This window comes from Salvelinus alpinus, chromosome 26 (assembly GCF_045679555.1).
Source record: "Salvelinus alpinus chromosome 26, SLU_Salpinus.1, whole genome shotgun sequence".
Taxonomy (NCBI): domain Eukaryota; kingdom Metazoa; phylum Chordata; class Actinopteri; order Salmoniformes; family Salmonidae; genus Salvelinus; species Salvelinus alpinus.
In genome coordinates this window covers 8,070,887-8,098,763 of record NC_092111.1, presented here as the reverse complement: position 1 = coordinate 8,098,763, position 27,877 = coordinate 8,070,887, and the positions used below count along the sequence as shown (strand labels likewise).

Below are 27,877 nucleotides of genomic sequence, written 5' to 3'. Positions count from 1 at the left end.
AAACATTGTACCTTGCCCTTAATTGTAACTGGACAAGAGGCTTCCGAGACAGGTCAGATAGGCGTGTGTCTCGGTGAGTTTAAAAGCTTTGAGACACACACACGCCTTAGAACAAGCTAAATAGGTCTACCAAAATCTATTCATGGCAGAACAATAAACATGTTAAATGTCATACTTGGTGATACTGGTAGGATTTCCATGTTAAACCTGCACATTTAAGTTCAATCAGTTCTATTCAATTGTTGAATAAGGCAAGGTGAATACCAGAGGCAGTACTTTATTTTACGTTGGCACTTAACGGCACTCTAATTATGGTAATTTAACAAGCGCCACTAGGCACAATTTAGTACCAATTGTGTTGAATTGTAAGAATATTGAATTTGTGTGGTAAATTCCAGTGGAAACAGTGCCGTAAAATAAAGTGTTACCAGTGCTATTAGATGGCCATAACATCCCTGTGGATAGTAGTCAGATCTCTAGATGCACTAGAACAATTACAGGTTTAATCAAAACAAAAAACTGGACAAATCTACAAGTTTAACCTTTTATTGCAATATTGTGTGTAGAAAAATAATAAATCTCCTGTTGAACTTCTAGCTTTTCTGCTGGTTGGATGCTGGTGCGGCGTCACAATTCCCTTCCGCCTGGTTCTTATGGGAGAAAAAAATATGATAAAATTTAATGAGTCGCTACAAATAATATCATCCACTGGAAATGATCGACAAACATGAAATCAAGCAATAACAGCGCAACCACCCGGTTTTCCTAGGCTGTTTCCCATCCCAGTTCTATCCAGGCCCATCCATGGCCACAAGCAAAAAAAAAAAATGTTTAACCCAGTTTTCGCCCCGAATTACATCCCTTGGCTCAACTCTGCAACTTCAATGGGCTCGGAAGAGGCAACGGTCGAGTCATGCGTCCTCCGAGACATGACCCGCCCGGCCCCCTACTTACCACACTGCTCGCTTAACCCGTATGGATGTCAGCCTCAATGTGTGGGAGGAAAAACTGTTAGATTGAAAACCGGAGTCAGCTTGTCACAAGGAGTCACTAGAGCACGATGAGTCAAGGAAAGCCCCACCAGCCAAACCCTCCCCTCCCCCGGGCGGCGCTGGGCCAATTGTGCGCAGTCCTATGCGGCTCCCGGTCACAGCCGGTTGTGACACAGCATGGGATCAAACCTCAGGCTGTAGTGCCGCCTCAGCAGTGCGGTGCAGTGCTTTTGACCACCATCCAGGAACCCACAACCACACTATTTAGACTAACATGTTTGAGAATAGTTCAACCAACCTGCAGATCCATTTCCTTGCTTTAGGATAGACCACATCCTTGTTTTAGGATGGACCAGAGGCGCCCCTGCTCAGGTTTGAACAGACATCAGTCTCTTCAGTTAACCTGCAACAAACAAAAGAAAAACATAAGTCAGACTAGTGCTTGCCCTTTGGTGCAATGACTAAAAGGCTTCCATCTAGCCCCTCTGCAGGTAGCTTACCATATGTTAAACCAGGAGCAGCTCCTCAGCCTCCTACAATTACTCGAGGCCCCTGCAGTGAGAGAGAAACAATGAGCTCGAAGCTAGGAATTTGGGAAAGTTATCCTAAGACACTACTACACAAATAACTGTGGATATGAATGCTAAACTACAGGGATGTAGAGGACTTGAGTGTTAAAAAAAAAGTGGATTAGGCTTTTTGGAATTTAAATTACAAAAACTACAGTACATGCATGCACTAGATGTAAATGACAGATTGTATAAAATGTTAAAGTAAAGAACTTGTGCCAATTAATGTCAGACATTACAAATCTTAAAAAAGTAAATTTTGACATAGTTAGCTATGTAGGCTACGTCACTTTATAGCAACATTTTTTGTAACTCCCGAGGGAACAGGCAAATGCATAAGAGCCATGACACCAATCATGCAAAAACATGAGGACTGAAAACAGTTACAAAGCAAGGTAAGCTTGACTTGGTTGACACTGGAAAAGTATTGTTATAGCAAACCCCCAAAACGTCAGGAGTTGCACCTATGAAGACGCTTTCACCTTATACATCATGATGGGTATTTGCGACGTCGGTCTTGCAGAACGAGTTTGGAAAAGGCATTGCCCTTTCCAGTAGAGGCCCGGAGGCCCTAGAGGGTAGTTCTGGCATCACACTCTGAAGGGGATACGGAGAAGCAGACACGCCACTCTAAGCGGAGACTCCCGAGGGGAAATGGATCACAGTGCAGACAGACACACTCGACAGCCCTAGGGCTGAGTTCACTGCTCATGGTAGTTCACTACACAAGACGCTTATAGTCCAAGATAACCAACACTAAGTTTGCTGCATGAGACACCGGTTTACATACAAACTGCTACACCAAGGAGGTTGGCACAGTCCTTGTGAACTGAACCCTTTACGACTGGCTGGCTGGTCACTGGCTTGAGAATGTCACTGATAAGACACGAGGATTGATGATACTTTGAAGCATGAAATGCACTAGGGCTGTCCCCGACAAAAAATATATACAATTGGTCGACAGAGTAGTCTGTTCTTTCGACTATTCAATAGGTCAAAATAAAAAATAAGTATTTTCCCATATATAGACATCCCGTGTTTTAATCAAATCAACTATATGCACTGAGCTTGTCTGATGCTTTAAGCACACTGTTGGATGAAATAATTAAGACAAATGACTAGAGGGACTCCGACCACAATTGATTTGATTGTGCCGGGCGGGGCTCCGACTTGTGCTCTTAAAAAAAAAAACAGTTTGACTAGCACCCGTTGTGTCCACCTCCCTGCTGCAGCAACCACCACAGAACAAGTGTTTAGCGCACTGTCCGTGTTGCTGAAGCAGCAACATAATTACAGCTATTTCTGAATGAAAAGTTCAGTTAGCCAAATGTTTAGGAAAAACATTCCCTATTCCCTCAACCCTTGCTCTCTTTACGTGACACATGTAAGGCCTATGCGTCGCATGCATGTGACCAATGGGGCATGAACTATAGCATATCATAATCACATCAATAAATTGGTTAAACTCCAAACTCATGTGACAGCAAAATGGATGCAGAGCACGTGACAAATTAACTCAAAACATGAATGTTTACTGGTTGCTCAGGTAAAAGGGGTAGTCAGATGTGTGGAACAACGGAATAGTTGTGGAAAATCTTAGAGATCAAGAAAAGGAATGTAACGAGCAAGCGCTGGGTGCATATTATGTGTGCCAAACAGGTGCAGTTAGATTCCAATCATTTCTGGACATTTGGAAAAATGTAAACACTAAACAAATATGCATACCGAAAGTATTTTTTTGTAAAGCCTTTTACAGCAAGACTAAAAAGTCGCATGCATTTGTGAATGCAATTGCCGAAATAGAGCGGTTTATTTAATGTTAAGGCTAATTATTCAACGGTTGCTTTATATATATATATATATATATATATATATTTTTTTTTTAAGCATTTAAAATCAGAATGACTCGTATGCTGTGCGATGACGAACAAATTAATGATTGGTACAGGGGCGTATATAACTATTGAAATATAGGCCCAAGTAAATAACGGTATTAAGACTAGACAGGATGCGCTCTTAGGCCTACAGCTCGATGGTGGTTATACAAGGCTGTTATACTAAGCCGAATGATAATGACATTACTTATTATAATGATCATAATAATAGCAAGAAAAAGGAGGGTTATTATACATAATTTCTGATCATTTGGAACAGTGTACACACTAAATAAATAATACCAGAGGCTGTCCTAACAAAAAGTGTAATGCCTTTATTACAGCATAGCCAAGATTAAAAACAGCCAAATTTGTGAAATTGCTTATTCCAGGCTTGGTGCTCACAGAATCAGTAGGCTATTATTCAAACAGGCTACAGAAGCACGATCTGCCATGCACATACGTACACTACCGTTCAAAAGTTTGAGGTCGCTTAGAAATGTTATTTTTTGTGTATATCTATATATATATATCTATAAGCTAGGCACATTTAGGCTATTGATTAAAGACCTAATTAAGTTAGGCACATTTAGGCTATTGATTAAAGACCTAATTAAGTTAGGGCTTCCTCTCACTTTTCATAGACAATTATGGCAAGGGCTGTTTTGTCAAACTCTGCTGCATTTTTCCTCAACAGAAATATGTTGAACTTTTCTATTACGCACAAAGCAACATGGTCTAGGAAAAGGTGGCAATTCAACATTTGCACACACTGTATATAGACTTTTCTATTTTCTACTGTATGTTTGATTATTCCATGTGTAACTCTGTGCTGTTTGTGTTGCACTGCTTTTCTTCATCTTGGCCAGGTCACAGTTGTAAACGAGAACTTTAACCTGGCCTACCTGGTTAAATAAAGGTCATATAAATAACAATAAAACAGAGCACTGACATTTCAAAACCGCTGACAGCGACCGCTTGCAAACGAGGGAGAATGTTCATTTGTTTAAAAAAAGTATTATTTTAGTGTTGCCCCATTGTCCTTAACCATATACAATTTCAATAGCACATGTCTTAGAGTGATAACTGAGCCACCCCCACGGGGCCTCCACAATGGATTAGTCCACTGCGCGAATCAGACAGGTGTCTTGTACACCATTCACAATTTTTTTTGTTGCTACTGCTCAACTTAAGAAATCTCGGCCAACGTACACGGTCTATCGACCAAATAATCAACGACATGGGGTCAGCCCTAAAATGCACAAGGGAAGAAAAAAAACAGACTGCCATTTTTGGATAGAGTCATAGGTCTTTCCAAAGCACAGGAGAGAGAAAGAGAAACAGTGCCTTATTGTGTATGGTAGTTGCCACACTATAGTATCAAGTGACGTGACCAAGTGCTCTTTATGAATAGCTAGGTTGTGAATGACCCAGATAGACCCAAACCCAGTCCCCCCGACTGTCCACCCACCCAAGAATAGCCCAGTGGATAAACGCTTGAAAATGACACGTTTTAGTTGACCTTAGCAATACACCAAAGTTACATTCTACAAAAGTAGAGGCTGTTCCTAGACTCGGTTGTCAAGTAGAAAATAAAAATCAACAAGCTCATGTTGGCCATTTCCATTACTATCTCATTACAGTAAATAAATGAAAACTGGGTGTCACAAAAACAATCATAAGGCAAACTAAAACCTTCCTAAATTACCTAGGGGAGCAACTGAAAACGTGTAAGATCCCATAATGATGAACCGCACAACCAAGAAAATCTGGAAATTGGAGGTTGCCGATCACATATGCTTCCCCCAAAAAACTGGGCTACTGGCGTGTGACAAGACAGGCAGGAAAGAGGACTGAAAGAGCCCAAACACTAGTACAATTCACTGCTCCCCATTATTTCTGCATTGAAAATGCAGTGGCCGTGTCCGAATACCTATACTTTCATCCTAAAACAGTAGGCCGCATGAGTATGCAGGAAAAATAAAGTCTAATAGTATGCAACATTTCAAAAAAAAAATTCGAGCACACTTTAAATCCAGGGTGTCATACTCATTCTGGCTTTGACATTAGCTGATCAATTAGATATGTGGATGAGCTACCGAAATCAACAAATAGCAAACGCAATCTCGCATGACGCATTCCCAGAATACAACAATGTGTTACAGCGTGTGAATTTGTTTAAATGCCAGGATGTTACTCATTTCTGCCCTTCATCTAGTAGAATTCATTGCACACGTCGACAATGCATTGAAACAGGGGGACTGTGAGTGATGGGCTATAGTTCTCGTCAAGTAGACAAACAAAACAACGCTACTTAAATTGGGAAGATTCAGCAGTGTTCAAATGTAGGCAAAGTAGTTTTTGTTCTCCTTAAAATGTTAGTATTTTGTGCACACATGTGTTTACATCCCTGTTAGTGAGCATTTATCCTTTGCCAAGATAATCCATCCACCTGACAGGTGTGGCATATCAAGATGATTAAACAGCAGGATCATTACACAGGTGCACCTGATACAATCTGCAGTTATATCAGATGTCGCAAGTGTTGAGGGAGTGTGCAATTGGCATGCTGACTTGACTGCAGGGTTTTCCACCAGAGAATTGAATGTTCATTTCTTTACCATAAACTGCCTCCAAAGTAGTTGTAGAAAATGTGCAGTACGTCCAACCGGCCTCACAACCGCAGACCATGTGTAACCACGCCAGCCCAGGACCTCCACATCCGGCTTCTAAAACAGGATTGTTTAAGACCAGCCACCCGGAGAGCAGATAGAGAAATACTCCTGAGTTTGTCTGTAATAAAGCCCTTTTGTGGGGGGGATTATTTTTTGGGGGGGAGGTATTGGCTGGCCCTGGCTCCCCAGTGGGTGGGTCTATGTCCTCCCAGGGCCACCCATGGCTGTGCCCCTGCCCAGTCATGTGAAATCCATAGATTATTGCCTAATGAATTTATTTCAATTGACTGATTTCCTTATATGAACTGTAACTCAGTAAAATCATTTAAATTGTTGCATTTATATTTTGATATCTCACAGCCCTTTGGTTTCACTAATGAATATGTTGAAATGGAACCAAAGTCTGTTTGTCCTTTTTAAAATAGGATAAATGGCTTATGGTATAGGTCGAATGTGGTAGTCTGCCTATAACCATCCTGAGTAGGCATATTGCGCCATTCCTATTCAGAGATTAGAGTAACGTATCAAATATGAGCTATTATCAGGCTGGAAAAACCCACCCGCACTCGGCCCCGTCCCACCTACTCAGCCAGTCACGAGCCACTACTGCGTTGCGGCTGTGGCATACTGCATACTTTTCACTAAACGGTACGTGCTAAATAGTATGCGACGAGGAGTACATAGTATGCAGTTTAAGTATATAGTACGCTAGTATGGGTATTCGGACACCGCAAGTCTGAACCTCTGATAAAATACGTTGACAATTACTCGTTAGGGGTCCTTTAAGAGAGTTTCACCTTTGCCGTACCAGAATCGACTGGGCAAATATCACTTGCCAGTGTTGCACTGTAGACTTCCAAAAAAAGCCAGTCCACTTAGAGCACACGTCAAGTCGAAATGAACATTTGGTCACCAGGATGATCCTCACATACGCACAAAAAAAATTATAGCGCTGAATATTGCTTGAGTCAAAGCTACCGTTTCTGTATTGAAAATAACTAGTCCGACTTGAGTCAGAGTCCTGTGCCCGCGTACTACGATACACCTTAACTGCAACATTTTAGCCTAGTACTACATGACTTAGGCTACTGTATGAAGGTTTGCAATATAGGCAAAGTAAATGATGTTCTAATATTAGGCAAACATTGGACAAGCTTCAAAAATTGCTCCCTATATTACTTGATGAAATAGGTCAAGATCAACAATAAAGCTCCCCCCACCAACAACCAAAAGTCCCTTCTACAGGGCCAAGGAACCTAATAATTCAATGTCAAAAAACAATTGCCAGTAAACCCCCCCCCCCCCCCATTGCACTTGTCATTACAGCTTGAAAGAAGTCTCAGCAAAAGGAGTTGTGTTGATTGAACCAAAGTCAAGTTGTGGGTATACACCATCATACACTATTTGTTGAGCCAGTGACACAGCAGTCCATATACAGTTTGTTTCATACAGAGACCAGCTTCAGTCAGAAATGGAAGGAAAAATACCAGATACTGCACAGGCTAAAAACACATTGCCACACGTTCACATACGGAGGGAGGAACGAGTACTGCACTGTGATTCCATTTTTCAGAAGTGTGATGCCAGAACCCCTGTATTGTCACATCACTTCAGGTGACAGAGGAAGGTAGAGCAGGAAATGTTTGGCATTTAAACAAATCATTTACAGGAACACTTACCTTTTCAGTGGCTCTGTAAGCATACCTCTCGCTGCACACAAGTCCAGGCTCTACTGTCCACTGACTTCTGCAGAACTACTCATCCTCAACGTAACCAACTGCCGGAGCCTTTACTTGGAGCCTCTACTGCGGAATGGGGCAGGCTGGCTGTTGGACTTTATTGCACAGCTACTGCACGCCCATGCACTCAAGACACTTGACAAAGACAAGCTTCTCGCTCCTTATAGGTACGCAGGTCTCCTCAGTCTGCTGAAGGGTGACGGGGAATAAGGGGAAGTTCTACCATAGACTTCCATCGGTTATACAAGTCTGGCAACTATTTCAGAGTACTTCAATAATCCATATAAAGCCAGGACAACAAATATATATATAAAAATAACTAAGGGGTGATCTACATTCCCACTACAGGTGCATAAACAAAGCTAGCTACATTTATTTTAACCATTAGTTTGTGTCCTGATCTGTGATTCCATCTGCAAACAGTATGATATGGCTGCGTTTAGGCAGGCAGCCCAATTCTTAAACTTTATCACCCACTACTTAGTCTTTTGACAAATCAGATATGCTCTGAAAAGATCTGATGTGATTGGGTCAAAAGAGTAATTAGTGGGGAAAATATCAGAATCGGGCTGCCTGTAAACAAAGCCCAACTAGCTCAAATAAAGCAACCGTGGTCATTTCCTTTGTTAGCATAAGATCACCACAGATTGTGTTGAAATTTCATTTAAAATGTGTCTGATCTTTCTTTCCCAGTACATTGCTACTTCTAGGCCTACATCCCACCGAGTTGACAGTAGGTCAACATTAGTATAGCAAGTTAACCAACTTGGTGAGTAGTCCGGGAAGAGCTGACTAAAGAGTTCACCTAGAAACATACACCCTAAGAAACACTGCCAGATCCAGCCTTCTTGTTATTCAGCCATTCTGGCAAACTGGCTTCATTCATTGTCTTCCAAATCACCTAGACACATTGACAACACCCAGTTAGAATTTTAGATGGGGTGACAGTTCCGATTTCAGTCACAGTGGGTTGCTATTTACTGTTCTGTTAAATCAAACAACCATTTCACCAAATGGTATCCTGTTACATTACTGAAAACTCTTCACTAAGGCAAGACTCTTCCTCGGGATGGTCTGTGTAAGACAAGTCACGGGAGTAAACTGTATTAAGTGCGACTCAGTTAGGCCTAGGACTTCTTGTTTTAGAAATGTCTCCTTACACACGGCAACCATTAAAGTGGCCAAACCTGTCAAAGAAGAAATGTACACAAAACAAACATACAGGAACAACATTGAACGTTTTATGGTTTACATTACTTTTGTTAAGGTATTCAATCAGATTTGTTTAGACAACTGTTTTGATAAACAACTGAATGTTTGTAGTCATTTGAGTAACATTGAGCACAACCACGATCAATCTTTGTGCTGTAATTGTCAAGTTTGAAATTGACAAAATTCTAAGAGCCTATTGAGTTCAAGTACACAGTGACTAGTGCAATTTCAATACCGATGTAAAAAATATGGATGAGATTATTTTTAAACTCGTAGGCGCACAAGTTTGATCTTCAATAAATAAAAATGTAATTACACGGAAAATGTTCTCCATTCTCTGTAGCTTTCTTGGTAATTATATATCTCTCTCTTTTTTGTTGTTGCATACATCGCTGACATATCTACCCTTTGGTGTGCTTTGTCTTAAGTCTCACAGATTTAGAGGTCTAATCGAGCAGTCTTAAAAATCAAGAAAATCCGTTGCAAAGGGCTGGCGTTTTCATATCTCAACATCTTCATAAATGCGTGAAAGATAACGTTGACAGTTTTAAAACAATGTGCCCTAATCCTAAAAGGGATAGCTTGGGGTTTTAGCAATGAAGCCCTTTATATACTTCCCCAGTCAGACGTAAAATGGTGGTCACAAGTTCGTCTCTGCGTCGAGTATAAGAGGTTGTTTTGGGAGCAAATGCTAACTAGCTTAGCGCAAGGACTGGAAGTCCAGGTACAGCTAGCATCCTCAAGAATTCGTCTTTGCACTAAGCTAGCACTAGTTAATACTGGCTCACGAAACTACCTCTAACTTTATTCTTAATGGACGTAAAATGGTAGGCACAAATTAATCAGACTCTGGGGAAGTTGATAAAGGGCTTCATTGCTAAAAACCAAGCTATCCCTTTAAATGATGTTTCAGACCTAGTTGTCCAATCTGTTCACGTGAAACTTCAAAGTGACTATAGTCACTGGAATGAATCAGTTCACATCCCTGTTGGTTTATCAGAGCTTAGGCTATGAAAGACACTAAAGAAATTCAGAGAAGGAGCCATAAATAAAATGAACAAAGTGGAAGGCTGAAAAAGCTCTACGATAGCTTGAAGGGTACCACTTCTCACAGTTCCCGTTTCTCATAATAACATGGCCACTTGAATGATGACCTAAGAACATCTCAAGACAGTGGCTGAAACTGGAATTATTTTGGGTAACATTCTTAAATCGTTTTCATACATTCCCGTGTATGATTCATACATTCCCGTGTATGATACATACATTCCAATTAAACAGATTGAATGATGCAATATCAAGAGACAGTGGATGAATCAAGTGCTGCTTTGAGAAGTTAAATGTGGTCAAAGAGGACATTCAACCTCTGTTCAATAATATGTAGCCGACTTGGGAACAATACACGAGCCAAACATACTACCTTTTTGTCAACGCAAAGAAAGCAGCACAGTTGTCAAAAACCATAAAACTTAAATTAGGGCTAGACAAATTATACTTTTAAAACTATTCTTAATTTAAGTCGCAAAAATCCAAGAGCATTTAAAAAAAATTAAAAAACGGGAATTTTTATAAACAAACAATTCTAGAAGCATTAATCGCGTTTGACACCAGCACTGCTAATTTCCGTTGTCAAAATTGGGCCCCAAAAGTACAATTTCTGCTAGGCCTAATTGTGCTCTAAAATGTCAACTTTCTTTATCGATACTGTCCAGTATGCATCTGTTGTTCCATTTAGTTCACATGGTGATCATTTACATTATAAAGTTGCTGTTCACCCCCGGCGTCCCAACATAATAAACCTCTAGGGAAAAAGGCTTGTCAACTCTTGCTGGGCTTATTTAGGATAACGACTCAAAATTGGGTTAAAATAAACTTTAAGAAGGTTTGGAAAGAACCAAATTAGGTCTTTATTGTAAAGTTACATGTTTTTAGTTCAAATCTTAAATGGCACAAAACACAGCCATAGAAAGGTGACAAATGTTACATTTATCACCATTTACGACACGAGCACGATACAACTGGAAAGAAAGTTAAACATAGGTGGGATAGCACTATGTGATTACTGAGAGTGACCAATTCATCAATTTCACACTACAAATACAAAATCAAAAAAGAAAAACCTAACTTGCCATAAAATGAATGAGTATTCAGGCTAAAGTGCAAGAACACTTTCAACTTAAATATAACAATGACTCAATGTGAAGATGTTCAGAGAATCTACACAAAAACACTGCTATGAGGGACACTGAAAAGATTTAAAAGCGGGGCTTCTTGGCAGGCCCATCAAACTCCTCACGGACCCTGCCAAACCCTTGGTTGTTAGGACCCATTGCCCCCCGGCCTCCCTGAGGGAAGTTCCGCTCGTTGCGCTATAGTGATCAACAACCATACCAAGGAAGCAGATTGAGGGGGTGAGGGGAAGGCAGTGCGATGACACGCAGTTCAAGTCCATATTCAGGGGAGAAGTAAGGGGGGTAGAAAGAGAGTTGGTTTTGTTTGAGAGCCATGACAAAATAAACAGCAGGAGACATGTCCAAGGGAAACGTTCGTTGAAATAGTTCCAATACGCAGATCCACAGGTGCCACAGGTAACATACGGAGAAGGAAGAAAGGGTAATGTTTTCGTTAGTTATGTCCTACCATAGTCTGCTGTGCATGCCAAAGGCTGGGCTACATCACTCACTACTAGCATCATATGGAGCATTTAGGGGAAGCCTGCCAGTTGGCTATGGCCCGAAGGCTCAAAGATTAAGTTTAATGCCAAAATGTACAGGTTGGCCAGACTGGTCAGTTGATAAATGCACTTCAGTGCTATACTTCCACTTTCTTAAACGCTTTAAAAAAGGAGATTTATAAATCAGGCCTATTTTCCAATATAGCTGTAACCCCATTGTTGCTCGTCTTGCCTCTATTGCTTAATTACACAAGTAATAATGAACAACTACAGTATTGCTGGCCTTCCAAATGGAAATAAATTGGAAATATATGATTTTAAATCAATGAGCCTACATCAAGTCTCGCCAGTTGTTAAACTTAACATTCATGGCCTTGGTAAAAAACTGAACAACTTAAGGCGGGAATGAATTTCACATTACAAACTACAAGCTTGAGTCTACCGGCTCACCATAGACTAGGCCTAATTCAAATAGATGTTCATTGGCCTAATCCTGCCATGTTATTCGGTTGGCCAATGCTTTATTATGCCATTTCGCCAACCAAACCTTCTACAATTTACTATGCATCACATGTGTAAATATGCCGTCAGTTGGGCAAATGAGGCCAACACGGGTTAAGACTCTTTTCATTGAAGTTTCACAGCGTTTGCGGCAAATCCTGATCTAAGTTCCTGGACCAAAAAGATCTTGGTTCATTTTGTATACACACACACAACGATCACCCTGCACCTGCACAACACAATCTTATGATTCTTAAGTGCTACATTTTTGATGTAAATGGCATGTTATAGGGTCTACACACTTTAGTGATTTGGCTTGTTTTTGAGAATAGTGCAGCAGCCGCAATTCACTTCCTCTTTGCTCAGTCTCAGGGCACGCAAAAGACACAAACAAAAACAAAACAATTACCCCAAATGTCCTTTTAGAAACAGACACTCCAAGCATAGTGATGTAGGTCTTTAGATGTTGTACACATGACATGGAATCATTCCAAACTTTATCCGCAAAGTTATATATATTTTTTTTGCCGACTCAAGACACTCTTCTACCAGCGGTGCTGCGCTGTCTATGTCCGTGCACTACAGGGACACGCTCGGCATTGCACAGCTGCATGGGGAACTAAATCAAAATGGATTAGAACCCATGGGTTGGAACCCAAATTATTTCCCCAATCGTTTCGTTCTGAATATATCCTTTTCCCCTCTCTTCTTTGTTCTATTCCACTGCTACAACCAGCAAAATAAGTTCTGAACATGTTCTAAACAAACAATGGCAGGTTCATATACTTCTTTGTTTCTTTTTAAAACCTTCTAGATGTAAAGTCCCCTGTTTAGGGGACCTGTAAGGTTCTGGTACCGACCAAAACGTTTTCGCCTATTAATCAATCTGTGAACATACATTTTAAAAGGGGAGATTGTAACCTTTGAGTATGTAGCATTACTAGTTATTGTTTTAATTGGGATCATGTAGATTAATTGGTTAATCCCCTGAAATGTTTTAAATTTAGTGCGACGAATTACTTCACCAATCAGTGCGGATAGAGCAGCTTGCTATTGAACGGGTCAGCGAGTTAATCTGTATAGTAAAGTCATTAAGAGCAAATTCTATTTTGCCGTAAACAGCATGGTTTAATCATAATGAAAGAAACACACTGTGCTACCAGTCACAGTGAAGGGTGCGAGATGCAAATTAAATGAGGAGCAATCGAGAGAGGATGAGGAAGCTTGCCTTGAAGCGCTGGGCATCTTATCACATCGCATGATCTGAATTAATCCCACATAATTATACCTACATAGGTGTGGCTTCTATGGAGGGACTTTGAATGTCTGAACTTCTGAGTTGGTTTAACATAGGACCAGCGCAAACGTTAGCTAGCAAGCATCTGTGCGCAGTGCAGCACTAGAAAATAAGATAATCATTGTACCATCTAAACCGCTGCAAAATAAAAACTCTAGAAGCAAAAGTATTGTATTCAAGCTGGTGTACAAACCCAAAAGTAAGACGAAAACAAAACTTAAGAACGAGAAGCATAGAAAGTGGACAAAGAACAGATGTACCGCTTCTTAGAGGTACTTTCAATGAGAATGACAAATCTATAACACATTTCTATGGTAATGTCACCCAAAAGGTTAATTACCGCAGCTTTAATAAATACAATGTGAAACGTCATATAGTATCGAACTTAACTAGCATTGAAAAAGCAAATCCATTCTTTAAAACATCTCCCCAATTTCCAAATCATGCTTTTGACATCAGTAGGCTACAGTAACTAATCTATGCTTCAGAGGGGAGGGGAAAAACACGAACACATATTTCCAGCTGGCAGGCAGATGCTTGAATAAGTTTCAGTGAAGGCTTTTGCATCGGAGCTTTGTTCTAATTATTGTGGGACTGAAAAAAAAACTGCCCAGAACGTAAAATTACATTATTAACCGGTTCCCGTGCTTTTAGAATAACAGTTCTGTTCCAGAACAGTATAGATCACTTCTGGTTCCAGTTTGCAGTCTGTTCCCTGAAATGCTTAAATTTTCTGGTTTTCGGTTCTGTTCCCTGAACCGATTCCAACCCTTGATAATAATGTTGTGAAAAAAAGTTTGGAATAACAATTTAATGTGTACATCTGAAGACCTATACAACTACACTGAGAGCATGCCCATTTCTTAAAATACATATGAGTACTTTTGTTACCATCTTTTGTGTGACCCGATATGGCACAACGAGCGATCAAGAAGTGTTATCGCAGCTTGGGTAAGTGTCAAAAACAAGCCAAAATGTACAAAATAAAAAGTTGTCTGGCCCCTTCTAAAACATTCCATTTAAATAAAAAATAGAGATTGACTTTAGAAATAGAAAAATTCTCCTTTAAGGTGTTCTACAAATTTGTAGACAGAGCCCCCCCCCCCCAGTCATTTTCAGAACACTTGTTTGAATTAAGCCAAGTTATACACCTTAAAATGCCCAAACTCAAAATGAGTTATCACATACAGGCATGTTGACCTAGGCACATGGTGTAAAAAGTGTATGTATTAATTGTTCATTCTATTTGGACACAATTAGCCTAAAAGAGGCAGGCTTAGGTAAGGTAGGCGTAACAGCCCTTTTGTTCAAACTAATAAATACTTGGCTGATTAAATGGTAGTTCTACTGTGAACTTGACTAAATGGATCCTGATTTGTCATAGCTTCCATGTGTGTAGCGGCAAGAACAGCTAGTCTAGCCAGTAACTTGTCTACTAGCCATCTTACACTCTGGGTAAGAGGATCTCCACGATCACTGCACTAAAAGTTGGGTTCATACTGCATTGCTTACAGTGAAGAACAGAAAAACAGACGTGGTGCTATCAATAAGAAATACACCAGATACATTGTCAAACTGTACAATCCAGTATTGAACACCAGTAACTGCTCACCCAGGGCAAAAGCAGCCGACCAGCTGTTGTTTTTCTGTCAGATCGTTTGCCACCCTTACGTCAAAATGGCTGTGTTCCATTACATTAATTGATATATCCTTGACAGTATAACAACTTATACAAAGCACAAGCTGTATCCATTTTAATGGACTTGAACAGCTTTGCGTCGGACAATTCCTAAGTTACCAACCAGACATCTAACTGGTCAACGTATTAATTGTATGTAACCTATAACACAAAAGGACATTAATACACCTGCCTGCCATAGGCCTTAATGTGGATGCCTTAATCACATTCTGGCCATTAGGGTACAAATAGTACAGGTATCCAGCAAGCAGTCCCAGGGCAATGCATGTCACCATCAGTTCTTCATATTGTGATATGCAAGTTGCACTAAAAGAGCTTACTCATTAGCTTAATGTTATGTCAAGAGACATGTTTGCGTCAAAAAGCAACCTGCACTAAAACCCCTCATTTGAATTGCTTGGACAAGGTGGTGGCCGGGAAAATGTTAAAACAACTGCCATGCTACAAGAGAACATCGCAGAAAGTTCACTTTTCACACTGAAGCCCCTAAAAATACTTCCAGGTTACACCGAGACACCATCTACACCATTTCACGTGATCGCTTGAAGTTCAATGACAGTATGGGAAAGTGGTTCAACTAAAAAGGTTCTCCACCAAATAAAAATGCTGCCAGGTGACATCTTTCCACTTGCCAAGAAAATGTGCCTGTCTGGCTCACACAAGACAGGGCTTGCAATAGGTCTATTACACAAAGTAGGAGCTTTAAGAAAGCATTGGAAAGCAATTCACTGGGTTTAGTACAGGTTGATTATTTTCAGCTGAAAAACAGGCTGTAAGAGTGGAGGAACTGAGGGGACATGCTGTTGCTGAAAACTGCTACGCACAAATTTAATCTCGACATGGTACAGAAGCCTACGGAGACACTGTCAGCACACAAGCTTCGAACCTGGGCCGACCGGAGCAAAACCATCCACTTCACTCTCCCAGATGACAACTACAGCAACCAGTGGAGGAACCCACCCCCAACTGGGCCCTATTAGTCTTCTACTCCATTTGGAATACATTACCATTTCGTTGGGCATCATGGCTCCCCCAGCGTTAGGTGCCCCCATGCCTTGGAGTCCCATGGGGAACTTCTGGTTGGGTGAGCCAAATTGATTGTCTAGTAGGGACAACAGGACTACATGTCAAACATTACAATGAGTCATGGCAGCCCTTAGGGGGCAATGTTGTCATATATGTTTATAAAGCAGTCTCAAACTTCTTACTCTCATTTCAAAACAACAAGATGAAAATAACAAAAACTAATTTTTATTTTTTTTACAAATTAAAAATATTAAGATTCACTACTCACCAGCCATGCCCATGGCGCCACCCTGAGTCATTCTCATATCCCTCTGTGAAATCAATACCGTAAGAACATGCATATACCTCAAATGCAAATGTCAAGGTCTGAATGGTGATATGGTACTCTGGTCAGCTTACATTGTCCATGAAGTTCCCACTTCTGTAGGCCTCCTCCCGCTTGCGCCGGATTTGCTCCTCAATCTCCCTCTGGCGGAGCGTCTCCTCCTCACGTATGCGACGTTCCTCCTCCTGCCTGTAAAGCACACTGCCACGCTTTAGTAACACTCCAAGAAATTGTGTGTTAAACAGTTATTCAAACAAGTTTCAATACCTGAGCTGCATCTCTTTCCTCTTCTGCATCTCCGCACTGTGCATCTCCTCCATGCGTCGTAGCTCCTCCTCACGCCTCAGCAGATCTAAACAGTGTACGAACACACATGTAAGACACTGCTACATCTAACTAGCCTTCCATTTTGAGAAGTGGTGGTCTGTCCAGTTAAGCTTGCCTTGGCGGATCATGTTGGCCTGGTGCACATGGAAAGCATCGTCCATCTCTCCCTCCAGTTTCTCGCGGGCTTCGCGGATGTTCTTCTCAACTTGCTGGCGCTGCTGCTTCTCCATGTCGTCCAGGGACTTCCAACGCTTAGAGTATTCAAACTCAAACGTGCCAGGACGGGCAAACCTGGGTGGCTCCTCCCGCTCCCTGCAGGTGTTAGAATAGAAATCAACTTGTAACCAAGACATAAAACAAAAAGTGGTACTCAAGAGGGGTAATAATTTTCTGAAAAATCAAACGCAATGGGTTTTTAACAACTGTGGTATCTGCTAACACAACGCCCGACCTCTGGTAAACACCACCAGTGACTTTAGCCCAATGAGTCCACACTGTACTGCAGGCACGGTGAGTTTTTTGGGGCGGGTACTTTTTACTCCTTTCTCTCCTCAATTTCATGATATCCAATTGGCACTTAGTCTTGTCCCGTTGCCGCAACTCCCGTACAGACTCGGGAGGCGAAGGTAGAGAGCCATGCGTCCTCCAAAACACAACCCTGCGAAACAGCACTGCTTCTTGACACTGCTCGCTTAACCTGGAAGCCAGCCGCATCAATGTGTCGGAGGACACACTGTGCATCTGGCAACCGTGTCAGCGTGCATGCGCCCAGCCCGCCACAGGAGTCGCCACAGCGATGGGACAAGGACATCCCGGCCGGCCAAACCCTCCCCTAACTCGGACGACGCTGGGCCAATTGTGCGCCGCCTCATGGGTCTCCCGGTCAAGGACCGGCTGCGACACAGCCCGGCTTAGAACCTGGATCTGTAGAAACGCCTCAAGCACCGGGATGCAGTGCTTTAGACTGCTGCGCCACTCGGGAGCCGTGTTTTGACTTCTAACCACATTTAAACATTGTGTGTTTGAGCTACAGACTTTTGGGTTGTACCATTGGATTCGCCCATTTTTTCTGAATCCATAGATAGTAGGCATGCGTGATTAACGGGGGGCTGAGCTAGAGCGGTGTTTGTGAGACAAGGTCAGATCCTGAAGAGGCCCAGGTCTTTTATACAAACTTAAAAGCCATCTATGAAAAGCAGACACTCTTACGAACATGTAACATGCTTTGCTCTATGGCACTCACAAACTACAAAAGAGTTGTTTGAAGGTAAGGTTTTTTCTTCTAGACTGAAGATCATTGGAAGACATTGTGTCCATAATATACATTGCATTCGTAAAGTATTCAGACACCTTCACTTTTCCACATTTTGTTACATTACAGCCTTATTCTAAAATGTATTAAATAGTTATGTCCCCCTCAATCTCAGGAGTTGATAGGCTTGAAGTCATAAACAGCGCAATGCTTGAAGCATTGCGAAGAGCTGCTGGCAAACGCACGAAAGTGCTGTTTGAATGAATGCTTACGAGCATGCTGCTGCCTACCACCGCTCAGTCAGACTGCTCTATCAAATCATAGACTTAATTATAACATAATAACACATAGAAATACGAGCCTTTGGTCATTAATATGGTCGAATCCGGGAACTATCATTTCGAAAATAAAATGTTTATTCTTTCAGTGAAATACAGAACCGTTCTGTATTTTATCTAACGGGTGGCATCAAGTCTAAATATTCCTGTGACATTGCACAACCTTCAATGTTTTGTCAAAAGTACGTAAAATTCTGGCAAATTAGTTCGCAACGAGCCAGGCGGCCCAAACTGTTGCATATACCTTGACTCTGCCTGCTAACATGAATTTATTTTAAGAAAGGCATTGATGTTTATGGTTAGGTACATTCGTGCAATGATTGTGCTTTTTTTTGCCAATGCACTTTTGTTAAATCATCCCCCGTTTGGCGAATTTGGCTGTGTTTGTTAGGAAGAAATAGTCTTCACAGTTCACAACGAGCCAGGCGGCCCAAACTGCTGCGTATATCCTGACTCTGTTGCACAGAACGCAAGAGAAGTAACACAATTTCCCTAGTTAAAATAAATTCATGTTATCAGGCAATATTAACTAAATATGCAGGTTTAAAAATATATACACTTGTGTATTGATTTTAAGAAAGGCGCTGATGTTTATGGTTAGATACACATTGGTGCAACGACAGTGCTTTTTTCTCTCGCAAATATGCTTGTTAAATCACCCGTTTGGCGAAGTAGGCTGTGAATCAATGATAAATTAACAGGGACCGTATCGATTATATGCAACGCAGGACAAGCTAGATAAACTAGTAATATCAACCATGTGTAGTTAACTAGTGATTATGTTAAGATTGCTTATTTTTTGTAAGATACGTTTAATGCTAGCTAGCACCTTACCGTGGCTCCTTGCTGCACTTGCATAACAGGTAGTCAGCCTGCCACACAGTCTCCTTGGGGTGTGCAATGTAATCGGCCATGATCGGTGTCCAAAAATGCCGATTACCGATTGTTATGAAAACTTGAAATCGACCCTGATTAATCGGTCGACCTCTACCCCTCAGGGGTGTGTACTTACTACCCTCCTGTATTCCCTGTTCACCCACGACCGTATGGCCAAACACGACTCCAACATCATCATTAAGTTTGCTGACAACACAACAGCGGGATCACCGACAACAATGAGACGGCCTATAGGGAGGAGTCTCCCTCAATGTGAGCAAGACAAAGGAGCTGATCGTGGACGACAGGAAAAGGCGGGCCGTACAGGCCCCCATTAACATCGACGGGCTGTAATGGAGCGGGTCGAGAGTTTCAAGTTCCTTGGTGTCCACATCACCAACGTACTTTCATAGTCCAAACATATCAAGACAGTTGTGAAGAGGGCACGACAAAACCTTTTCCCCCTCGGCAGACAAAGGATTTGGCATGGGTCCCCAGATCCTCAAAAGGTTCTACAGCTGCACCATCAAGAGCATCTTGCCCAGTTGCATCACCGCCTGGTATGGTAACTGCTCAGCATCTGACTACAATAGCTACAGTTCCATACTTTTAGGGGGGGGCGGCAGGTAGCCTAGTGGTTAGAGCGTTGAGCGAGTAACCGAAAGGTTGCTAGATCGAATCCCCCTAGGTGACAAGGTAAAAATCTGCCATTCTGCCCCTGACCAAGGCAGTTTACCCACTGTTCCATTGTAAATAAGAATTTGTTCTTAACTGACTTGCTAGTGAAATAAAGGTTAAATACATTTTTTTTTATGTTAAAAATTAATACCTCAATACGAACATCACAAAGGAATGCTGTGGGTGGGGCAATAAGAAAAATCAATAGCATATGGCTTTTTGTGTTAAGGCGATTTAGTTATATGAAGTTAGGTTACTGATGATAGTTGTGGTTCTTCTGTGCCAGTTTCTCTGGTAGACCATCCTCATCATCGTATTGTTCAAGGGGCTCAACGACGATTGGACGAGGTGACCTAAGACATCAAAAGTACCAATTAATTACAGCATGTGAGCATTTAGGAGAAAGCTTCACTTGCATTTCATGTTCTACTGAATGGTACCAAATTCATGTAAATCACTTACGTGGTGAGCAAGAAGACTCCATCATTGCAACGATCCAGGGCCTTTCGTGCAGCAGGTTTAGAGGCAAATTCGACAATGCCCTTGCCAGTGGAGCGCCCGCGATCATCTACAATTACAACAGCCCTCTCCACCACTCCAAACTGGGAAAAGGCCTCCTCCAGTAGCTCATTGGAAACAAAAGGTGATAAGTTCTTCACAGACAGTGCAGCCGAGTGAGTTGCAAAGCGCACCCGAAGCGGTCTGCCTTTCATGGGTACGTCATCTAGCTCAGCTTTAGCTATCTCAGCCAATGCACGGGATTCCTGGAATAGTAGAAATTAGACATGGCATTAAAGACCAAAAATTACAATGTTTATAACTACCAAAAGGACAATGTTTATGTTAACTAGTGTAGTAAACTTACGAGGCGTATGAAGCCAAAGCCTTTGTTTTTGTTGATGAAAATCTCACTGGGCTCGCCATACTTCGCAAACAGCTTCTTGAATGTGTCATCCGAGATATCGTTGGGAAGGTTTCCAATGAAAAGGCGGCATCGTTGAGTGTATGTCTTCTCGCCAGGTCTGCGCAACGAGGACAATGTCGCTCTCAACTCCTGCAGACAGATACAACGTTCAGTTCAGATTCCAATACTATAATGTTTAGCCTGACAAATGCCCTAGGTATTCTGTTAATAGAACATAACTATGGTTAACATTAAATTACAAGTACAGTAAACAAAAAAACAGTTTAGTCTATGCATGTTACCAACCCCCTCAGTCGCATTAAATTGAGGTCCTGAAAACGTTAAATTGAATTCAAGCCCTAATTTGAGTTTGACGAACAGTTGAAATGAACATTTATTTTCCTTAAATTAGGTTGGTGGTTTATCAAACATAACTTTTCCACTTTGTTATACTTCAAGTAAGTTCAGCCAAGACTAGCTAGCAAGAAATCAGCACTCGCTAGTAACGTTAGCGGAGATAGAAGCTAGCAAAAATTGAGGGAGCCGTCGTAACCGAGGTGGATAACGTAGACCATATGGAGGATTTTGACACCCCCCCAGAAAAAAACAGTACCACGGTTGGATGAATTAGTCTTCAAATAACCCCTTCGAAACCCCTCAACCTGAAGAGACTACGAGAAAGAGACACCAGACAAACTCAATCACCCCAGCCCATCACCACTGAAACAATCATAGCTGCAATCCAGGTTTTAAACAAGACATTTGACGAGCAAGCTTTTCGGCGGAATAGCTTTGATGAGAGGGTTCATAAAAATAATCTCTTGATTGCAAACGTTTCCAAAACTAGTTTAATGCAGCAGGCATTAAGGATATCACTACAGATGTGAAACTGTTGAAAAATAAAGTTGATGCCCTGAAAAGAAAATGAGGAGCTGCGCAGGACAGGACCAATACAAGCGCCAATGAGACTGAACATGAGAGACGAGGTGCAGAGAGCTGGGAAGCTGGCGCCGATCTCCAGGGAAACGGGCATTCGCTTTGCAGAAGATTTAAGCAAGCGCGACAGGGATGCCCATGCAAAGATGTGGCCACCGGTCGACGAGGCAAGATGCAGGGGAATAAAAGCTTTCTTTCGCGGGGGGTTTGCTGTCATTGACGGCCACAGGGTGAAGCTACGTGACTGATTGATGCTCTTCTACAAATGTATATAGTTTTGGGCCATATTGTTTGTCGTGGCAAGTTCTGTCTATAAACATGAACTACCGTAAACACTTTTTTCATATGGCTTGATTAGACTTCAGTTATTTATTTTAAGTTTGAGAGTTCAATTGAAGATTTAAACTATTAATATAAGATGTGCTATTAAACAAACTATCCATTTATTTTCCTTTATATGTTCGTGACCGTTCGTTAAGTTAAGCCTAGAGAAGGTTTAAGAAACTGTATCTGATAGTGAACAAAAATAAAACGGAACAAACGATTTCACTAAGTTACAGTTAATTTAAATAAATAAATTAGGCGCCAATCTATGGATTTCACATGACTGGGCAGGGGCATAGGCCCACTCACTGGGGAGCCAGGCAAAGCCAATCAGAAATATTTTCCCCCCAAAAAGGGCTTTATTAGACAGAAATACTCAGTTTCATCAGCTGGATCTGGAGGTCCTGGGCTGGCATGGTTACACATGCTGTGCGGTTCTGAGGCCGGTTGGACGTACTGCCAAATTCTCTAAAACAACGGAGGTGGCTTGTGGTAGAGAATAGAACATAAAAAAATTATAATTGCCGTTATTTTACCAGGTAAGTTGACTGAGAACACGTTGTCATTTACAGCAACGACCTGGGGAATAATTACAGGGGACAGGAGGGGGACGAATGAGCCAATATCTCTGCCAACAGCTCGGGTGGACATTCCTGCAGTCAGCATGCTAATCGCACACTCCCTCAACTTGAGACATCTGTGGCATTGTGTTGTGTGACAAAACTGCATATTTTAGAGTGACCTTTCATTGTCCCCAGCACAAGATGCACCCGTGTAATGAACATGCTGTTTAATCAGCTTATTGATATGCCACACCTGTCAGGTGAAAGTATTATCTTGGCAAATGAGAAATGCTCACTAACAGATGTAAACAAATGTTTGAACAAAATGGGAGATCACTTTTTGTGCGAAAGGAACATTTCTGGGATCTTTTATTTCAGCTCATGAAACATGGGACCAACACTTTACATGTTGCGTTTATATTTTTGTTCATTGTAGATATTATGGATTTGGACCAAGCCATTAAACACATTCCTACATGTAAATCTCCTGGATCAGATGGCCTAAGTCCTGAATTTTAACATCTTTGGCCTGATATGAGAATTAGTGTTTTCAGTCTAGAAAGAGGGTTTTGCTATCGCCACCTTACCTCCTCCTTTGAGACCGGGAAAAATGGTTCTAATACACAAACCAAAGAAGGACTCTTTACTTGGACAATTAGACCAATCACGTTGTTGGCAACAGGGCAAAAAGTTACTAGCCCATGTCTATGCTAATAGGATGAAAAAAGGCCTTGATATAATCAGTGAAACTTTAAATCAGTCTTCGTTAAAGGAAGGGGTATGCATATTGGGTTTAGACATTTTAGACAGTAAGTTCATAGAAGATGGTTATATTGTTCAGATTTTTTTTAAAGGCTTTTGACACTTTAGAACACAACTTTATTCAGGATGATGTATAATGATACTAGCAGTGCAGCGGCTATGAGCAATAAGACAGGGTTGTCCAATTAGCCACAGATGTATTTACCTTATTAACAACCCTGAGAATTTTAAAGGGATCCGTATTTTTGCCAAAGATATAAACGATGATACTGGCCTTTTACTAAAGGATAAGGCGTCTACTCCCTTGGCTATTGACAGAATCAACACACTTTCTTTGGCCTCTGGTTTGACTCAACCTCAACAAATGTGATCCCATGTCAATTCATTGCTGTGACTGTCAACATTACCCCCATAACAATTCCTAAATATTTTTAACAGTTATCACTAAAAACATTTGATAGAGAATCTTTGAACATTGACAGTATAATTAATTCCATAAGAGTTTCTTGAAGTCATTGGCTGCAATATGTTGGGTCAAATTATTTTGCCCGAGGGCCTCCCGGGTGGCGCAGTGGTCTAGGGCACTGCACCGCAGTGCTAGCTGCGCCACCAGAGTCTCCGGGTTCGCGCCCAGGCTCTGTCGCAGCCGGCCGCGACCGGGAGGTCCGTGGGGCGACGCACAATTGGCCTAGCGTCGTACGGGTTAGGGAGCGTTTGGCCGGTAGGGATATCCTTGTCTCATCGCGCTCCAGCGACTCCTGTGGCGGGCCGGGCGCAGTGCGCGCTAACCAGGGGGGCCAGGTGCACGGTGTTTCCACCGACACAGTGGTGAAGCTGCCTTCCGGGTTGGAGGCGCGCTGTGTTAAGAAGCAGTGCGGCTTGGTTGGGTTGCGCTTCGGAGGACGCATGGCTTTCGACCTTCGTCTCTCCCGAGCCCGAACGGGAGTTGTAGCGATGAGACAAGATAGTAATTACTAGCGATTGGATACCACGAAAATTGGGGAGACATTTTTTTTAAATAAAAATAAAAAACATGTATTTTGCCCGAGACTGATGATTTAACTAAGAATACCCAAGTCAGTCCCTTTTCATCTTCTAATAACATCAAAAAGGTAAATTCTGTTATATTTAGATTTGGAGGAATAAAGCGCATTATACTCAGAAACCTCAATTAGTGAAAGACTATGAACATGAAACTTTACAGGCTATTGATTGAGTTGTTAGTGTGTAGTTTTAAGATTAAATGGTTAAAATTGTGTCAATCTAATCCTACCTCTACGTGGCATCACATTCCTAAGTCTGTTCAATACATTTGGTGGACTTGAATTCCTATTTAAGTGTCTTGACCCTTGAAAATTACCTATGAAATTGTTATAGTTTCACAAGCAAATGAATTTATTTTAGGAAGAATGATACTCAAGCACAATTTCCACCCATGAAACAGCGATATGGAATAATGGATGTATTAAAATGAATAGAAAACCTATTTTTAAAGGCTTTTGGTTTGACAAGGGTACTCGCTTTGTATGTGATGTGATTTGTTTGACAACATTAGGGAATTTGCGGTTTGATGAGTTAATTGGTACGTTTCAGGAAAATATAAGGTTTGCAAAGCAATTCCACTTCCTTTACTTGGACTTAACACGCGGTTGTTCCCACTTTGGCAAAGTCACTAACTCTACCTACATGTACATATTTCCTCAATTACCCGACTAACCGGTGCCCGCACATTGACTGTATGGGAACCCCTGTATATAGCCTCACTATTGTTATTTTACTGCTGCTCTTTAATTTTGTTAATTCTATTTTTTACTTTACACTTATTTTTCTTAAAACTGCATTGTTGGTTAAGGGCTTGTAAGTAAGCATTTCACTGTAAGGTCTACTACACCTGTTGTATTCGGCGCATGTTGTATTCGGCGCATTGAAATATGACCTGAACATGTAGTATAAAATAAAATAAATGCAACACTGTTGATACCATTGGTATTTCATTAAATAATGTGATTAAAATTCAATATCTTGCTATGGAGGTGAAAAAAGCGACTACATTCACCCTAATTGTCCGGTTTACCCAAAAGATAAATCGCTCAATTTTAACAGTTTCCTCCACCTGCCCTGTTAACGATTTCTTGCACAAAAGTTTAACAAAATTATTCTGATTGAGAATCTATTGAGCATTTATGCCACCATTCTAGTAAACTGTGGCTTGAAAGTCATGAATGGTCGTATATAAATACTCCAAAATATCTATCTTCACATTTGATGATATTAAATGGCATTATGCCTATCCTTGTAATTTACAACTAGTTTATTAACATTATTATTTTCCTAGCCAAAAATATTAACGAATGAAAATGGGTTTGGAAAATAACTTGAGCATTTTTTCCTTATTGAACTGCAACAATTATATAAATCCCTCAAACTTATTAAACTTTATTATAAGTAATGTTTCTGAATGTCTGTTATTAATGTCTCATTGCCTTGTTTCTAATTCCGTTGTTTTTTTCCAACGGGTGTTTCACTGTGTAACAGCAATAGCCATGTATTGATGTGTAATTTTGTTACAAATAAATTATTCCCCGCGGCACCACAAATATTTTACATTTGCGTCTTCACAGTGGCTTTCCTCGAAACGTTACGTTAAGGTACGTAGTGTGGATGCATATCTAGTAATCCATTTTCAGTAACATTGTCGAAATGTACCCGATTCTCACAAAATGGCCGACGTGCCTCCCATATAGCCAACTAGCTTAGCTAATTACGTTAGCAGGCTAACTCCGCAGCGTGTGAATGGAACGCTTAACTAGCTCAATGCCATGGGCCCACTTTTTTCACATAATACATATGCATATCTAACGTTAGATATAATAACCTGTCTTTAAGCTAAGTAAGTAGCTAACATACTAATTACGGAATGTTAGCTAGCATAGCTAACGTCGTTACTCACATTGGGGGGCTGGGCTTCCTCGGCCTCATTTGAAGTGTTCTTCTGCGTTTGAGGTTCAGGTTTTTTGTTCGCGGGTGCAGATTTATTCCCATTGGCGTTGCCGGGTCCTGGTCTTTGCAGGTTCCTATTCATCTGGTTTGGTGGGGGAGATGAGAGAGCGGGTTTTTTAATTTGGTTTGGTGGGGGAGATGAAAGTGCGGGTTTCGGAGGAACAGGCTTCGGAGGTGGGGACAGCATTTTTGGTTGAGCAGCCGGCACAATTGCTGCGGCCGCCGGAGGTGCGGCCATCGGAGTTGCTGCTGCTGCGGCCGGCGGAGTTGCTGCCGCTACGGCGACCGGAGCTGCTGCGGCGGCGGCCTGCTGTTGCTGTATGGGGCCCTTCATGGTTAGCGCAGGGCCAGGAGTAGGTGGTGGCCGAATCGCTTGAGCGCCTGGCTGGGAAAGAGTTGATGCGGGTGGCTTCTGAGGGGTTATCTGAGGTATCTGGTTGGGTGGTTTTCCAAAGTTACCGGGATGAGGCCCTCTTTGAAAAGGGTGTTGGTTTTGTCTAAAATTATTCATGTTACCCATTCCACCTCGCATCGGGCCAGCACCTCCCCGGCGTTGAAATCCAGCTCCACGATTATTTCCTCTAACGTTAAGGTTAAATCTGTCCCGAGACATTTCTGCGTTGTAGGATCACTGGATAAAATAAAAATATGTACTATAACGTTGAAGCACGTAGCTAACTGACTGCTATTGTTCCGAACAGCTCTCCTTCTTTCTAAAATGGCGATTCAATAACGTCGACGTATCTCCTGATTTAGAAAGGAATAGCACTTGCGCATGCGTATATCCTCCCAGAATTATTTACATATCGGGAATCTCCGGATGTGAATTTTTTGTAAACAAGCATTTCTTTGTGTTTTTTTAAAACTATTTTTTGATATAAGTATTAGTCATTTCATATTAACGGTCCGTGTAACCCTTATCAGTCTAATAATCTCATACACTCATTCAAATTGAATATTGGGCTCCCGAGTAGCGCAGCAGTCTAAGGCACTGCATCTCGGTGCCGGACAGCGTCAGGGAGGCCGTCATTGCCTAGTTAAATTAAGGTTTAAAAAATGTGTCCATGACCAAAAGACACCTGAACAGCTTCTACCCCCAAGCCATGAGACTGCTTACCCACTTTATTATTTATTTAATTATCTTAATTGTTTTTGCACTGGCATCACACTGGACTCTACCCACACACTCACATCACAGGTGGCATCACACTGGACTCTACCCATACACTCACATCACAGGTGGCTGGTGGCATCTTAATTGGGGAGGATGTGCTCATAGTAATTGTTGGAACAGAATTAATGGAATGGTATCAAACACATGTGATACCATTCCA

The 27,877-nt window shown here is 41.5% G+C and overlaps 1 protein-coding gene across 2 annotated transcripts; it reads right to left on the bottom strand.

The window, feature by feature from the left end:
• Positions 1-532: 532 nt before the first annotated feature.
• Positions 533-27,291, bottom strand: sfpq (splicing factor proline/glutamine-rich). 2 transcript variants are annotated; one of them, XR_011670858.1, is made up of 12 exons: positions 26,494-27,291; positions 20,920-21,108; positions 20,517-20,818; positions 20,312-20,407; positions 17,026-17,222; positions 16,851-16,935; positions 16,658-16,772; positions 16,527-16,569; positions 16,240-16,334; positions 1,493-1,544; positions 1,291-1,395; positions 533-650 (listed from the first exon to the last, which is right to left on the bottom strand). XR_011670858.1 is itself a non-coding variant. In XM_071367442.1 (10 exons), exons 1-10 carry the CDS (start codon positions 27,154-27,156, stop codon positions 11,317-11,319), a joined length of 1,899 nt encoding a protein of 632 aa, XP_071223543.1. In that variant the 5' UTR covers positions 27,157-27,291; the 3' UTR covers positions 10,945-11,316. The 2 variants fall into 2 exon arrangements, 1 of the variants encoding a protein (XP_071223543.1); XM_071367442.1 differs by lacking the exons at positions 533-650; positions 1,291-1,395; positions 1,493-1,544 and adding an exon at positions 10,945-11,430.
• Positions 27,292-27,877: the final 586 nt, after the last annotated feature.